At 39.4% G+C, this 17,504-nt stretch overlaps 1 protein-coding gene across 1 annotated transcript; it reads left to right on the forward strand.

The window, feature by feature from the left end:
• The first annotated feature begins 2,378 nt into the window (after positions 1–2,378).
• LOC116447094 (UPF0500 protein C1orf216 homolog) lies at positions 2,379–5,576 on the forward strand. The gene is made up of 2 exons (XM_032115790.1): positions 2,379–2,983; positions 3,569–5,576. Exon 2 carries the CDS (start codon positions 3,594–3,596, stop codon positions 4,380–4,382), a length of 789 nt encoding a protein of 262 aa, XP_031971681.1. The 5' UTR covers positions 2,379–2,983; positions 3,569–3,593; the 3' UTR covers positions 4,383–5,576.
• The last annotated feature ends 11,928 nt before the right edge of the window (positions 5,577–17,504 follow it).

Below are 17,504 nucleotides of genomic sequence, written 5' to 3' on the forward strand. Positions count from 1 at the left end.
CTGGCTATCTGCAGGGACTCCCCTGTGCCCAAGCTTTTTCTGCTACCACACAAAACCCCACTGTGATGGTTCAGCTCTCATTCCACCAGCCTGCAAGCACAGAGACTTTCAGCACGTGCTTACATTTATGAGCCTGCAGGTAGCCCAGCACCTCTTGTAAATACTGCCTGAAAGAGTGTGATGGATTAAAAGCCTCTGCTGGCATAGACCTCTCAGGGGTGTGCAAGACTGACAGCTTGAAGGTGGCTCCCCAGGGTCTATCGGTACCTTGAAACTGCTGCAGTTGCATCAACCTGTGAGTGAGTGGTAATGAAAGGCAATGAACCTCAACTGAAGACATCTTGGCTTTCGTTTTACCTACCTGAAATTCTCAGTGCGTTGGTCTGACCTAAATGTTCACTGTGAAATCTGAAGCAGCTTCTGCCTGGAAAGGTTCCCACAAACGGGAAAACAAATTCAGGGGTGAGCAAGTGGCATTGAGCAGAATCTGCCTGAGACAGGTTCTTAGGACGAACAGCAAACTCTCCTCTTCTATTTCTTCACCAGAGAAATAGCACAATGTGCCTTTTGAAGACGAAACTAACATAAGGTCTTTTCAGGTCTCTATTGGTCTGTCAAATTGCAAATAAAAGGGAGATAAACTGTAGGAGCCACTTCTTCAAGGTAACAGTCATAGGTGAATAGGATTGTTGTGTGATATCAGAACAAGAATTTACATGTTTCCATTGAAATGAGGTGTGCTCTTGTTCCCTGTTCACCATTCTGTCAGTTACACAAAAAAGCTTTCTCCTGAAAGGTTTCCTTAAGTCTTCCCAGTGTAAGACTGGTTTTGCTCCCACTTTTGTACTGGAGCATCTCTATTTTGTGGCTGAAGTGTTTAGTATGTATTCAGGCAGAAACTGAATCTAGAACCTTTCCATCTGATCCTTTAGCTGAGATTTTATGAAGTCATGAACAATGGAGGGAAGTGCTATAATAGAAAGATGCATGCAGCCCTAGCCATAAATGATACTTGTATTTTAGCAATAGTAATTATGTATTTTTTGCATAATTTTGCATAAATGCCCATTTCTATTTTGCTGGTTCTTTAAGTCCAATGGATTGAATATTTTTTTTTTGCTATTAAGCTTCATATATTACAGATAAAGTCCTAATATTCTATGAAAAGCCATCTATATAAATGAGTTTCGATTGGAGTCCTACTGTTTAGTTGATTGCATCAGATGCTATCTATTCCATTCAGATCCACACCTACAAAACATTTATTATTATTTTTGGTGACAGTAATTTGGTGTGCAAAATTACTTTTTTGTCTCCCTGCCCATCACTTTAAGGAATACTGACTGTAAAATTTTGCTGAAAAAGTTAGAGCAGCAGAGAAGTAACAAAAAAACAAAACCCAGGACCTAAAAACAAACAAACAAAACTACAAGAAACACCCCAGAAACTAAAACTCTGTTTTTTCATGCCTTGTTAGACTATTAGAAAATACTTATTTTGCAGCAAATTGCTACAAATGTAGAAGTGAGGAACAGAATACTATAGCTGATAGAAAAGTACTGACATAGCTGGAGATCAGGTACACTACCTAGCACCCATCCCCTGTCCTCTTTGGAGTGGGAGATATGCCTGCAGTGCTTTGGAGACAAGAGAAGCTGAAACCAAGGGACTCTCTCCATAATGCTGTATTGCAATGAACCTTTTCAACATGTTAATACAGTAAATTCCCCATTATCTGAATTCCATATTCTTCAATTACCATAGCTTGTGATTCAGATAAATGGGAATTACCAAGATATAAACTTGCACTGTATATTAACTCACTGGATATTAATCTCTTCCGAGTATTATTTATATAATCTACAGCATGATTTGGCACATAAACACAGCAGGTTTAGTTTATTTTACAAATTCAGTGCAAATTATCTCTTGCACCAAAAAATGCATTCAAGTTATACCTTGGGGTACAAATCCGAATTGATGTTAACCAGGCTTTGTGTGTTCAAGTTTGTAAGCATATCCTAGCAGATTAATCAGAAAGAAGGCTAGTCAGTGCAGATGAAAAATAAAAAAATATTATCTGTGTTGCAGCACACGTAGAAGTGGAGATAGGATCTACTTTCATTTTTTTCCAGCTGCAGAAAGATTTTAGATAGTGTTTTGGATTGCTTCTTTCTTCTATTTGTATTAGCAGAATGGAGTAGAGAAAGTCTTGGGGCAACTGAAGCCCTGTGGTAAATTGATTGAAGTAGATGCAGGTAGATCGTTTGTGAATTTTGTTCCTGGCATTACAACAAGAGATGATGCTGAAGGTAGCTTTTCTGAACATCAGAAGTGCAGATAAAGTTTATTGTTTTGTGGGATGGTTTAGCTGGATGTAGTGCTGCTCTTTAAAGATTAGGCCAGCCTCATTAAACATGGGTGTACATTAACCACTTCGACCTACAGCTTCTGCCTGTCTTCATGTTTAGCATTTGGTTGGTGCTGAATGCTTGCTTCATTTTTAGGTTTAGCTTGTTCATGCAGCTGAAGTTTATCTAAGCTTGCTTTTTCTGAAGGAAAACATGCACACCAGAGTCTGGAATGCCTCACCCTCTTTTGGTGCTGTACTACCTCCTTGCTGACTGTCAGGGACGGGAAGGGCCATAGGTATTGCCCCCTGCAGAATGGGTGAATGAAGTGTGTTTGGTTTTGAGGTGGGAAAAAAGTGCCATCCAATCCTGGTATTCATTTTGATGCTCAAAGATGACATAAAAGCCGCATGCCAGGGAGGATTGCCCACTGAGGAGTAAGAAAGCAGCCCTGCACTCCTCTGTGATTGGGACTGACTGTGTTGTTGCTGGGTGGAACAGCGTAATGCTGTTGCTGCTCCTGCTCCAGCACTGTGATGTTTCTGTTCCAGATTGTGCTGACTCACATTCAAGAAAACATGATACACAGACACAATGCACTGTAACTCTTTTCCTTCCCCCCAGTAACCTCGGTAAGTGTTTGATTTCTTTTTCCTCTCTTTGGCTAGTGTGGTGCTAATATAGCTTTACTGTTAGAATTAATAGGAGGGGGAAAGGCAACCTTGTAAACAAACTGGTAGCAGACAAATTAATCTTGGAGAAGGCATTTAAATGCAACCTACTCTTTGTGGTACCTCCACCTCCCTTTAAAGCTGATCAATCCTGATAACTCGTCCATCTCTACAAACTACACTTGTTAGACCTGTGCTCTTAAATGGGAGAAGTGCTTACAATGCCCATTTACAACTGTATTCTGTTTAATTAGTCAGCACAGCCAGTGCTGCAGGGATAGATTACTTGCCTTTAAAGATTTGAGAATGTTAATAGTACAGTATATCATTTTAATTATTATTGGATTAATGTTGTGTCTCGAAGAACATCTAATGCAAATCACAAGAAATGGCCTGAAGTGACCCAAGGGTTGTGCTTTATTAGAAAAGTAATAGGTCCATTGCTTAAATATAAAAAGAGGTTCTTTCTTCAAATGTCACTCTGCACTGGGCTTCTCTCTGTGTGTATGTAGAAATGAAATCCTTTTACTTCCACTTTGTCCACAGAAAGTTTCTGTAGCTCATGCATTAAATGGCTGAGACAGCAACTGGAATATCAAGAGATGAAGAGGAGATCCAAAACAGCAGTGATGATGAAGACAGATTTCCGACTCATGGTGCTTTAACAGCATCCCCTGATTGCTCTGCCAGCCTTTTGCTAGACGGCCTTAATGAAGACGAGGGAAGCTCAGCGGTGCCAGAAAGACTGTCTGTCCTCTCCAGCAGGGCAGTGGCCCAGGTAAAAGCCCTGACTGGCCCAGAGACAGTTAGTGGTGGCCAGGCACAGAGGACAGCTGCTGGGCTGGCTGAGCATCCTCTGGCAGCTGTGGATGCATCTTTAGATGCCTCCTCATGTCCTGAGGCAGCTGATAACCTGCTGCCTGTTAACATTGCCTCCCTGCACTCCAAAAGCCCCTGCTGTGATGGCGAATGGAGTTCAGAGGTGCCGCAGGCCCTAAGGGTGCCCGCTGAGGCCAGTGAGGCCCTGAAGGCTGGGACTGACCCCGGAGACTGCCACACACAGCAGGCACGGAGCGGCACCAAGGGCAGTATGGCCTCTTGCAGTTTGGGCTGTGTGATTTGGATGAAGACCACAAAAGTAGCGGAGGCCTTAGAAAATAAGAAAAAGGAGGAAAAGGAAAAGTACCGTCTCCAGCTAGCTATGTACCGACGGCTCCTGCTGTTGCGCTCCATCAGGAGTTTGCATAGGCAGCTGGAGCAGCAGCAGGCCAGGCTGCAGGAATGCTATGGCACAGTGATAAATACAAAGAAAGAAGTGTTGAAACACATTTGCTCAATCTCACCCTCACCTTCACCATAATCATGTTGCTGCTTGCAGAAATGAGCTTTGCAATGCCACCAGAGCTGCCAGTAAGCTTGCGTGCCATAGGGGTGGCGTCCTCATGTGCGCCAAGAGTGGAGAGGAAACAGCAGGAGCAGCAGCAGAGCAAGAAAAGAGGAGAGAAGGTAAAGTGTTGGCCCCTGAATTTATCTGGAGGAAAAAAGAGCAAGGGTGAACCTGTGCAAGAAGCTGTCTCCTGATGCCCACTCAAAGCCTCAAAGCGAAAAGGATTTTTTTGCCATATAGGTTTGTAAAAAGAAAAAAATCACCTCAAACTGGGAACCTAGTCTGTCACCTGATCTGTAAAGGTGCCTGGATGCAAGGTTGCTGCCTGCTGAATATGTGATATGGCACATGTCCCTTCTAATTTCAGCACCAACAAAATTTGAACAGAATTAGGGTTTATTTGTCTGCAAGAATACCTGAATCTAAAAAGCCAGGATATTTGAAACACTTATCTCAGGCTTGATTATATCTACCTAGCTGGCTGTTTTTCACAAAACTGCTAAGGACACTGTATGTTTGCAACCTCTACTTTCCTTTAAAATTTATTCAGATTAACCAGAAATTATTGTGGGAAGGTAGGCCAGCCAAACACACAGAGTAAAGGAGTGAAAATGCCTAAGCCTGATTTCCTCAGGAAAGTAAGCTAAAAACAAAGGCCTTGTAGTCTGACACTTGCACTGGAAACCCAGGCTGGCAGTGCCAGGGGAATGTTCAAGGTCTGCACAATTATTAATCTGCTGCTAATTCCCAGTGGCACTAGCATCTGCAAATCAAGCATATTTTGTGCCTTACTGCTGTCATTTAATGGAAGTTGGTGACAATTAGCACTTTTTATCCAGGTGTATTAGACATGTGGAAAACCCTGGAGCGCTGTTTCTCCAATTGCAAGGTTAGGATGCCTGCAGGGAATTTGATGTCAGTATGTAACAAACACGCAGGCAAAATGAAAACAAAAAGATGCAACTTTTTTGTATGCATTTAAAAGGCAATGTGAGTCACTATTATTGAACAGCAAATTGAATAGTTGAACGTGCTGTTTTAGAATCGGAAGCAAAATATGTTTCAAGAAGAAAAGGTACAAAAAAGTTTCCTTTTCTAGGATTTCAAGGGATATGGAGAAATCACATTTTTTTTCAAATATATTTCTGATCATGCCAGCTTTCCTTTCCCCGTTGTTTTTGTTTTGTTTTCTTTTATATAATTGATTAACTAGATAAACAATCAAACAGGTTTTGGTGTGGGTTTTTTTCTTCATGAAAAGGCAGGTCTGCTTTTAATCATCCTATCTTTATGAGAATGTGTTATAGATAGGAAAATTGTTATTCTCACCTTTCTTTTAGTGCATATAGAGAGAGGGGTATATGTGTATTCGTGTATGCGTGCACACGCACCTCCCTGTATTCAAGAGGTTGTGAAAGGCTGGTGCTTCTTTTTCTGTAGCAGAAGCAGGAATAATCTCTCAAAATAATCTCTGCTGTCTACAAGGAGTTTGGTTGATTAGATTCACATGCACACATCTGCGAACAAGGTATTGAAGTAATTCAACAAATGAAGTGCAGCACAACATTGTCATTATTCCATCTTTGTATTTCTGTGCACCCAAAATTATGGAAGCCCCCTGGGTATGCACAACCTTAGATAGGTTCATTCATTTCCTTGGGCTCTTGTGCAGCCTCTCATGCAGCACGAACCAGTAACTTTGAATGCAGAATTACCATAGAAACATCCTTGGCATCAAGGAGATATTTGAAGGAGCATCCTCTACTGCCTCATTTGGGGAATTCAGGTTGCCAGAGGCCTTTAGTGGGCTACAGAAGAGAGCTGGTGGTCGCATGTGACTGGGAAGCATTACTCCTGAGCTCTGATCCCATCTAGCTCTCTGCTCAGCCTTGGGAAAGCTGTTCTCTCTCAGCAGTGCAGGATTCCCAAAGAATGCTTAAATACTAAACTCACCTCAGAGGTAACCTGTTCTTTCTTCACGTGCCTCTCAAGAAGGAATCAAGGAGTTGATCATGGCCAATAAGGCTATGTAAAGATTTTAAAATTTTTTTCTCCCCCATACTTCTTGAACTAGAAAAGCCTTTTTGTGACTAGTTAAGAGTAATTGTTTAGTGAACCAAGTACAAGCAAACCACTGTGGTGTCACCTCCTTTGGGGAAAGATATAATGGGGAAGGGTCACATCTCAAAAAATTGCTGAATTTTGAAACCAAATGTCAAATTGTTTCCATTAGGAAGACAGTCAAAATGAATATTGTTGTTAATGTTAGCCAACTTTTCTTTTGAACTGAAAAAGAATTATTTTTTAAAGTGTATTCAGGTTGACTAATACTATCATGTAACTTTCCACTGAATAAAATAGATCAATGAAAATATAACACCGCCCCCAAACTACAAAAAACCCTGTTAAAACAGAGTAACTGTTTTGCCTTAGTAGCTGCTGAAGTACAGCATTGTCCTATATTTGCTGCAAGAGTGCCCTACATTACTGCATAGAGTTACCTATAGTGTTATATTTGCATTAAGGAGTGACTAGAATAAGATCAAGAAATACTTATAACAGCCAGTGCAGAAATAGTTAGTCTGTCAATCTGTCCAACTGTAAATTCTTTGTGGCAGAACAGTGATAGTCTTTGTTTTGTACAACACCTCATAAAATTTCTTGATCCTAACTGGGATCAGTAGATGTTCTGCATTATGAATATTAAATACAGAAAGATTTGTGCATGAGCAACGCTGTCTGATAGCTGGTAGGAAAATGAAGCCAAGAGTTATTGTGTGTGTGCACACTCTTTCCATGCAGTACTTCTATGGATACATGCAAAATAAATATTAACTGAGGAAATAACATCAGTCTTTGCAAGAATTTACTTTTTAGCTGGTGCTTCTAGTGTGGTTACTAATAAGTGGAGTTGGAAAAACCAGTTAAAAGCAATATGATTTTTAAAATGAGTTTATTTTAGAAGCTTGGAAAATGTGCTATGTTTTTTTTTCCTTGTATGTTTTACTGTATTTTGGGAGTGGAAGGCCAGTGAGAAAGTTTCAGAATACCATGGGTAACTCATGGAGGTTTTTTCAGGCATATCAGACTGAGCAACAGTCTCAGGTTGAACAAAAGTGGTTCATCTCATATTATTTGATTTCCTCATGTTCTTAAGGGGTTTGGTAGTTTGGGTGAGGTCCAATGAAATTTCTTAGAATTTGTATTTTTATCTGAATTCAACTCATGGCCCTCACAGGAACTGGGGTAATGATGCCAAAACAAGCATTTTCAGTAGGGCCTTTCTCTCCATTACCTTACTGACTTCCAGAGCCTGCCAAACGAACAATCTCCGGGAGAAATCTTCCCTGCAACCTCACAACTTGTGTACTTTTACAGCAAAGGTTGAAGGTAAATGATGCTGCCTGAACCGTAAGGTCCTGCTGCTCACCTATTTCTGACATGGCAGAAAATAATCATGGGTTTACTGTGAAAGAGTGGAATATTTAAAAGGTGTCAGCCCTCTTGGAATAGTTGCTAACACTAAAAAAGTTGTAGCTTGTGCCAACTTAAAATCAGAAATATTCAAGAACAGAATGGAGTTATGTATACTTAAGGGACAAAATGCATTACTGAGATGTTCTTTAACACAAGTGCTTTTCTTCTGCATCTCCAGCATTTCAGTTAGCTAAACTGCTGCCCTGGAGACTGGTCAGAACCATGTTTTTGCTGTTTCGGTTGTTGATGGCCATGAGTCAGCCAAGATAAACAGTCCCCTTAACACGTTCACTTACTACCTTTTGTGATGTAGCTATGCAATAGATTTGTTCAGTTCCCCCTTCCTGAGATTTTCTTATGCGTCTGTCATATTTTTTAATTAGGACAGTGAAGATTTGATGGGTTTGAAGTAAATTAATGATGTTGTGGTAAACTTACAAGTCATGTACTACTAAATGCAGATCACCCTGCCTTGTCCTTGGAACTGTGAAAATTATGGACTCTGGTGATGACATAAGCATACAAAACGTAGATTTAAAGATGAGGTTGTTTAGATCATCCCTGGATGATGAGTAGACTTGAAGAAACTCTTTAGAGTCCTTGTCACAGTTTATTTCTATAAATGTTACGAATCTAGAATATAAATGCTTTGGAGAGCCCCTTTTGCTTATGACTGTTGAAAGCAGGGCAGTAATGCAAAGATGGATTTGGGATATGCTCGCGTGGGACCATACTCCAAATGCACTGGGCAAGGAGTAAGTGTTCTTCATTTTTAAAGCTCAGAGATTCAAAGTGTGATAGCTAAGTGCCTGGATGGTGGATGGAGAATAGGAGTGGAACTACAAGGACAAGATGTTTCAGGGTTTGATTTTAATGCAGCATGGAGAATGTCACACTGAACAGTTTCTTTTCTCAGTTAAGGATAACCTTTTACTTCTTCTCATTCCTGAAAAAACTCTTTTAGATCATTAGGCTCGATGCATACTAAGAGTTGTTTGTGCACTGTGGGAGCTGATACCCATCACTGAAGTTGAATGATGGTAGTTATTTTTGCCAAAATTTATACACACAACTTACTCCCCTAACTCTGGCTTCTACCTAAATTGTAATGTATTGAAGGTGAGTGTCCCACTGACCTCCAATGTCATTTGAATCCATGTCAGGACTTTGAAGTATGCCTTGTACATGTTCCTTCTCAATTTTGATGCATTTTTCTCTCCTAGTGTCTTCAAACAATTACAAATGTCTTGTATGGCACTAATCTTTGTCTTTCTGGCTTTTCTACATTTTGAGAAGGCCTTCCCATAAATCCTTTGTGCTATTAAAGAAAGGGGAATTAGTTGTTTGTTTTTTTATAATTTAGTGAAAACTTGAAGCAGAGGAGAGGGTTCTGTGAAAACATTTTTAGAGGTTTTACTAAAATGTTTTGAAATAACAAAGGTTCTCACAGCTGCAAGTAAGTTTCCCTAATTGTATTTATCATCTTCTCACACAATTTTAGCCAAGTCTACAAAACAAATGAAAAAGTTTCCTCCATCTCTGACAAATGAAGTCTCCAAATCCACAGCCCAAAGTGACTTCTGTGTGCATGAGAGGCAAGGAATTCTTGAGAATCTCAATAAAAGTTCCATTCTCCCTTTGATGAGTGGGGGTTGGAAAGGAAAGGGAATGTGTGACCATTCATCACAGCACCAGGCTCGTTAGTACCCAGGAACTTTCTACTCTAAATGACAAAGAGTTTCACTGTCACCAAAGAGAAATTGCTGCTGACCTTAGACCTCTTTTTGGAAAGTAAAATAACGGAGCACAGGAGCAGAGTTTGATATTTGACCGAATTCTACACAATTATCATGCATGTGTATATAATAAAATTAATTCTGTGTCTCTGCATTGTAGCCTCAGGCAAGCAGCGTACAATCAGTTTTGTATGTATAATAGATCACAGAGTTGTTCATGAATAATACAAATGCATTGAGCAGATACTAGTGAGTGAGGATGTTTGTCTTTGCATGGAATCGAAGTGAACATGTAATATTGTGATAATATATATTTGATGAATTCAGGTCTGACTTGCCTTTGCCATAGCCTGCTAATTCCCCGACAAGGGTTGCCACAATAATTGAGTTTCCAATAATATTATGATTATTTCCACATGATAATTTAATTGTAGGTATTTTTTAATATTGTAATAATGTAGATTTGTGATTATTATGCATTTGCATGCAGATTTTCATGGTGTCTTGGAGCACATCCCTACATTTATAACTTAATTTCCTCTATTATTGCATATATATTTTGGGATGAACTCATTAATGCAAACTAAAAAAAAAGTAGGTCTTTTTGGTCATTTTGCCTTTATTATGAATGGTTGAAAGCTTTGCTCATTTTTTTAGACTGGCCTAAACAAGTGAATAAACAAAAGACAACTGTAATTCATGGATGGATTAATTTAAAATAATAATGTAATTACAAATCATGGCAGATTTGTCTGAGGTAATTGGGATGTAGACTGGTACAAATTTTGCTTTACTGAAACAAAGCTTGTTTAAATGAATCACCAAGTTTAGTAGAGGCTGTTTTCCATTCTTCCAATTCCCCCATATAATGTGATGGTAAAGCAATGGTGGCTCAAAATTCATGGGTGCCTGTACAGATGGGTATAACAGAATACAACCTGGAACTTCTGTACCTACCTAGATATTATTTTGGCAAGCAAAGTGTCCAGTAAGAATAGAATTGTGTATACAGAGTCATGACAGCAGCAGGGGTTTTAATCAGTTAATTTGTCCACTCTGGAAAGAGGCTGGTTGCTTGCCTTATAACAACCTTCAAACTGTTAGAAAATCTGGCCTGAAACTGCATGGGACAAAGGGAGGTAGAAATAAACTCTGTTCCCATTATTGGAGGAGACATTTTTGTGATCTTGTGAGCATTCTGCTTCAAATAGGAGAGTTCTCTTCCAGGCCTATCAAAAATTCAAAGAGAAGGAAATGCCTTTAGCTAATACTTCTGTTTTGAAAAGAAACTTCCCAGGAAAAATGACATAGGCTTTGGGTGTTGTTCATTTTTCTGGTACGTGAGTTGGAGGACTGTCCTCTTTTTATCCGTAAAATCTCAGCTCTGCAAATTGAACTAGGGTCACAACAGAGTTCTTGGTCTCTTTCAGGTTGTCCATAGCTGATATGTTCATTTTCCACTGCTTGCATGGCAGGAACATGCAACAGGAACTAGGAGAACTGGCCTGGTCCAAATCTTCTGAAATGAAAGTCCAAAACTAGGCACTGGAATATCTAACTTCTTGCTCTCCTTTCACATTGCTCTTTAGTGCACATCAATGCTACTGTTTCCAGTGTGGTTTGGTATCTGCTTTCTACTTTCAAACATTTTCCTCTAAATTACCCACAGACAAGACACAGTGAGATTAAGTCCCTTGTCTTTCATCGTTCTTTGTTCTGTGGACCTAAGACTTGAACAGAAAAGCTAAAGTCTGATTTAGGCAGTGAAGAGAACAGTCATGATTCTGCAGTATAAGATGGTCTCTCTAGGTTCTGCAGCAGAACAACTACTTGTATAGGTAAATTAGATTCTGTCCTGAAACCCATGAAGCCTTTTGTAAACTCCATATCTTACCAAGAAGTACTTTGATAACTGGCTTTACTTGAAGCCGAAAGTATCAAAACATGAAGGTGGTCCTGACAGAAGTTTATAAATCTATACTCATGCTTTTGGGAGATCAAGAGATAGTACAACATAGGATCTGGAAGGTCAGTCTAACTGCTATTTTGTTTTATAATGGCCTACCAGCACAAAATTAAGGTTATCTTTTACCCTGTGGCATTAGATCTAAAAATAATCTCAGGTGTTGTCATATATGAAGTACCATGGAATATAAATATATCATTCTTTCCATAAGTCTTGGATGCATTTTATAATTCTTGCTTGTTGTGAAGAAACTTGAGATTGTGTCAGATAACAAATTATTTATAATCAGATGAGTGTCTCCATTACTATATGTTTCTGATGTTACTTACACAGATATGATAGGTGGGTGTACATAAAATTAGAAGAAAGCCTGTTGGAAAGTACTGATTTGTGTCATATTCATGAGTAATTTTCTCTGATGAAGAAACTGCTTATGTGCAGAGTGCAGAGTATGTAGCTGGCCTGGCCTCTCAACCCTTCCAGCGTCACAGAGGTTAGGACTTGGAAGTGCTTAGTTCCTTTTCTATCTTTACCTGATGGGTTTTGAACTTAAGTCACGTGTTGCAGTGCTAGGTTTGGTTTAGCAGGCTGCAGCTTTCCCTGAGAGCTCAGCAGAGCTGCTTAGGGCAGTGCGACCATTTCGCCCTCCCGCAGTCCATTTCGGACGGCTCCGCTCTCTTGCTCTGGTCAGCTGTCAGCTCTACAACTCAGTGATGGCAAAGGAGGCGAGAAGGGTCTCTCCACGAGGGTTTCAGAGGACCCTTAACGGTTACATCTGGTCCCAGTGACTTCCAGAGGCAGTGAGACCTCGTGATCCGGGCACAGGGGGCTTTTGTCAGATCGCAGGGGCGGTACATGGGCGGAGTTGGGGTACAGGAACCAATAGGGAGAACCGGAGGGAATGGCCAGGGCTAGGGGCAGGGGAAAGCGGGGGGAACAGTATGGGATAAGAGAAGCAGTGGGTAAACAGATCACCACAGTCACCCATTTGCTCAGAGATTTCAGAATTGCTCTAATGTTTTAAATTGGGGGAAGTGGAGTGGAGCCCCTCAGCCTTTCCTATTTGTACTGCTTCTCATTGTGTAAAAAAAGTTTAATGGTCTTTAAGATCCCTTCCAACTGAAACCATTCTATGATTTTGTGTCCCTTACTTTGCTCACAATGTGTGACAAGGAAATGTTTAATTTCAGGTCACTTGGAAGGAAGGCTTCTTTTGACACAAAATCATTTGTTGTTGCTGCTTTGTTCCTTCAGTTGAATGGAAAAAAACCCGACAGAACACCTTCAGTTTTCTTGCAATAATATTTTTCCATTTGTAGTTGTCTCTGAAGCAGTGGAACTATGTCATTTCTGCACGAGGCAGGGATATGTTTTCTTGTGCACAGACCAACACTTCCCAGCTTATTCTTAAGGAAAGCATCCCTCAAAAATAAGGAGGTATTTATGTATTGCCCATCTTCTCTAGTGCTTGAAAAATGCATGATTCATGGCCACTGGTTGTTCTTCTCTTAGTGGGGAAGGTTTATTGGCCATAATCCTGGAAGTCTGGAAGTCCCCTGTGTGTCAAATGATCACTGATTGTATTGGAAAAGGATGCTTCAGTGACAGCAGGCAGCCCCTGGGCAGAAAGAGGTGTCCCTTGTCCCTGAGCAATAACCTGTATGGATGATTGAGACTTGTTGATAGACCTCCATGAAAGTCTTACCTACTAGTCAGGGCTTAACAGTGTCTGGCTAGTGAAGGATCCCTCAGTACAGGATGCTTGAACTTGATTTGTTACTCTCATCAAGGAGGGCATAAACGTAGGCAAGAACTGAACATGCCTTGAGGCCCAGGCAGATGCAGTTTTACCACAGCCTCTGTCTTATGGGAGAGAGAGAAAGAAAGAAACGGCTGCTCAAATTTCCAAAATATAGTTATTGACTAATTTCTTCATCAGCAAGAGCAGTAAGAAATCAGATCCTGAGAGATCAGTGGTGTCACCTCACATGTCCTCAGGGTGCCAAATGGTATAAAACACTCACTTTGAAAGTACTGCACCGTGATAAGCTTCAACTCCCAAGGGATGCATTGTGTGTACATTTTGTTATATGTAATGACACACTCAAAGGGCAGTGAAGCTGTTAAGGGAACGCTGCATGTCTAAAAAGAACTTATTTTTCTTTCAACCAATAAAAGAAAGAAAGAGTCTTTCAAAAAAGCACTTAAAATAATATCATTTAAAGGCAAGAAGTGATAAAATACTAGAGAGAATTCACCTGTCAGATGAAGAAACTTAAAACATGAGGTCTTCTATGTAACATATACAATTCAAATTGGACCATTTTCCTGGTAAAGCAAGAGACCTCTGCAAAAAACTTTTAAAATAGCTGATATGTATACAAAATTTTAAGGCTGACACAACCAGCATAATGGCAACAGTTATTTAAAACAGTAGATTTGAAGAATAAAGAATAAATTGTAGTAATTTCACGTAGTCATTCTAGACAATGTATGAGAGGCTGTGAGTTTCAACAAAACCAAAGTTGAATGTGAGGCTCTGGGAGTTTCTCAGCAAAGGTGATTTTGTGGAAAAACAGTTCAGGGCATATAAAAAAACACCCCTAGAGATTACTACAATGCTAACAACAACATTTTGAAATGAAGCTAAAAAAGACTCATATTCCCTTCAACATAATTCCACATGGACACATTCAAAAATTCTGTACGGCCCCAGTGTGCCAGGGCCCATTTTCCAGCAGAAATACTTCTGCCTACAAAATATATGGAAATGTATGTGAATGTTTTCATGTATTTCCAAGGCAAAAGTAGTTGCCTTCCTTAAACCTGACACAGAATGAAATCTGACTATATGAAATCCCCGTCAGCAAAGTGACAGAACAATTGGGCAAATGCATTTCTGATGAATTTTAAATGTGAAATTATAATTGGACAAATAATTCATTTGATATTATTCAGAAATAAACAAGGACTGGTAAAAAATAGAAAAGCGAATTGGATGGAATTGTGCAGTTGTATCTACTATTACTTCAGTACTAGCCATCAATCACTGTCAGTTAATTATCATTAAGATTGCATAAAAAAAGGCCCCTGTGGGAGTTGGATAGGCTGTTTCATTCTTTCATTAAAAACAAGATAAACAATATAAACCTTGTTTTAATTTTTGGTTTTATTTATTTTGTTTTGGTTTGGTTTTATTCATTTGGATCTTTTTGTATTCAAAGAAATTATGTGAAAAGGTGAATCTTGAATAATTGTTGTGAGTTATCATATGGATTGCAGAGACAAGGAAATAGAACAAGGGATTCAAAATTAAAGTTGTTATTTGTCAGGAAAGGTTTAAAAAATTTTAATTTCTTTCTTTTTTCTGTCCTTCCAATATCCAATTAAATAGTCTTTCTGAGTTGGAAAACTTGCTGGATTTTAGGAAAAAAAAGTGCTTGTTTTTTAATTAACTGTACAGTTTTTAATTCCCTAGGGTTTATATGCCCAGTTTGGAAACCTACCTTTTAGAAAAAAGAATTTAAAGCTAAAGTTATATGACTCCAAAAATTGATTCTTCAGCAGAACACAAACCAGCATGAAACTCCATAAAGATATAACCCACAGAAAATTTTGGAGGTTATGAGCTGATCTGTGCGGCTCATGAGCACTTGGCTAAAGACAGAAACAGGAATGCAGTTGTGGGCAGGAACAGCTGCTGTTATTTCCAGGGTGCATCCCTGCACTGCTGAGTAGCCATTCACACTCTTAAAAGTGTCAAGGTTTATCAATAGTGCTCACCAGCATCACAAACAGTGGCTGGTACCTGGGCTCTGTGTAATTTCTGCCTTGGATATAAAATTGGTTCTGTCAGCTGGTGCTTGCTCAGCCTGAGGATCACAGAGCTCTCCTAGCCAAGCACTCTCTCTGCAGAAGCAGGCTGTAGAGATTAAACTAAGCTAAACTAACTATGATTTTATTTATTTATATAAATTTATATAACTGCAATCTTTAGATAACTTATTATAACTTACTATAGATTATAATTTATTAAAATTATAAATGATATATTTGTTTATAATGGTTTTATAAATTTATATAGCTATATAAATCTAGTCAATTTTATATAAATTTATATAACTAAACTAACATGCATTTTTCACATCTTTGAGTAATTGTTTGTCATGGTAAAATATCTCTGTTATAGGAAGCATCTTTTGTTTGTGTTTTGGGATTTCAGTTTGCTTTTTTAAGTGAGGCTTCCTTGTTAACTTTTTTTTCCCTCAAATGACATAAGGGCCTCGTGAACAAGAACAGTTTAAAGTCTGAAGCCGTCAGGGCCAAAGGCCTCTCTGTTCAGCAAAATAATAATTAAAAAACCTGAACCCTTGCCCTTGGAATTAATCACATTTTGGTCAATTACTCAAATAAACCTCAGAGCTGGAGATTTAAATGCAAGTGTTCCCACACAGATGTCAAAGAAGCAAAAGGCCTGTAAATGACACAACTTCAAACTGAAATGAACTCTTTAACACTGCTGAGCAATGGTTTCTAATGAGGACAAATGGCTGAAACTAGAGCAGAGCTGTCCCATTTAGGTCTCTTCAGGCTGAATGCAGCCCATCAGGACAATTCATCTGCTCCTTATCGACCTCCTCCTCTTGGGAAAGCCTCTTTGCCCACACCCAAACTACAGGCAGCACTTGGGGTGTGATGGTCAGCCAGATGGTCACAAGATAGAGACCTGTGATTGGATGAGGTCAGGTAACTCACATTGTCCATGGATCCATTTTATTTTATTGGGTATATTCTGATGTATCAGGAGAGGTTATACTTTGAATAAAACCTCATCAAGTAAGCTCATTTCTATTCTCCTATCTTTGTTCCATCATGTGTGGAGTTTCATCCTTCTTATTTAGCTATTGGAGAAGGAAGATAGTCCAGTGCCAATTTTATTTTGCAAGGTTGGATCAATGTTAACATGTCTGTAAACTAGTAGAAAGGGGAATTAGGCCATAGCAGAAAGGGACAGTGCATCTTGAAAGAAAACTAAGACGGAAACCCTAACCTCTTCTAATTTACATATGGTGACATTTTGCAGAAATATTGTAACATTAGCAGTGGCATAATGAAATTCTGCCTATCAGCCGTGGAAGGAATAATGTTACTGTAAAGGTAACCTGTCCACAGTTTGTTATCAAGAAAATATTCATGGCAAGAAACATACATTTACCAATGAGTGTTAAGAATAGTAGTTTTCCCTTATAGTTTTTCCTCATGGGCTATCCATCTTCCCCTCCAGATTTACTGCATGATCACTCCCTTTACATGCTAATTATGTGCTGCTCTGGTGAATTTGTTAGTAGTGACACTTCGGGCACCCAGTGGGACTGCAACTCATTATGTGGCAATGTCCAGATATATCAGATATTATTAGCTGTCATTAATCTGCTGTGGAAGCATTGAGAGCACAGCCAGGAGAGAGACCAGGAAATAGAGTAAAAATGAAGTCTGCAGCCACTCTGGCCCCCAGAAGGTCAGAGGACAAATCAGCAGGGGAGAAGAATACACCTTAAAATGGCCAGTGCTTAGCAGCAGATTTTTAACCCATTATAAACCAGCGTTTCTTAGAAGAGGAAAGATAAAAAGAAACTATACTGCTTATATTTACTGACTGACTACACCTTACTGGAGGAAACAGGAATACAGCATCTCAAGCTAACTTTTTATAAACTGTTTTGTAAACTGAATCAAAGCAATAAAAGTGTATGAATATGAAGAGTGAGCAACACGCAGTGTTCATCTGAATGTGGATAGCACTCAGGCATAAAGCTTTGAAATTAGGCACATGTAACTTGGAATAGGATTAGTCCCCCCTCCATTTGAAGGTTGTATTTTATGGAACTGGACCTGGCAGTAGAGAAAATCCTGCAG

This window comes from Corvus moneduloides, chromosome 1 (assembly GCF_009650955.1).
Source record: "Corvus moneduloides isolate bCorMon1 chromosome 1, bCorMon1.pri, whole genome shotgun sequence".
NCBI classification, from domain to species: Eukaryota; Metazoa; Chordata; class Aves; order Passeriformes; family Corvidae; genus Corvus; species Corvus moneduloides.

What these genes read in the sequence shown, in the direction of transcription:
- LOC116447094 (XM_032115790.1), top strand. Translation starts at nt 3,594, where the DNA reads ATGGCTGAGACAGCAACTGGAATATCAAGAGATGAAGAGGAGATCCAA.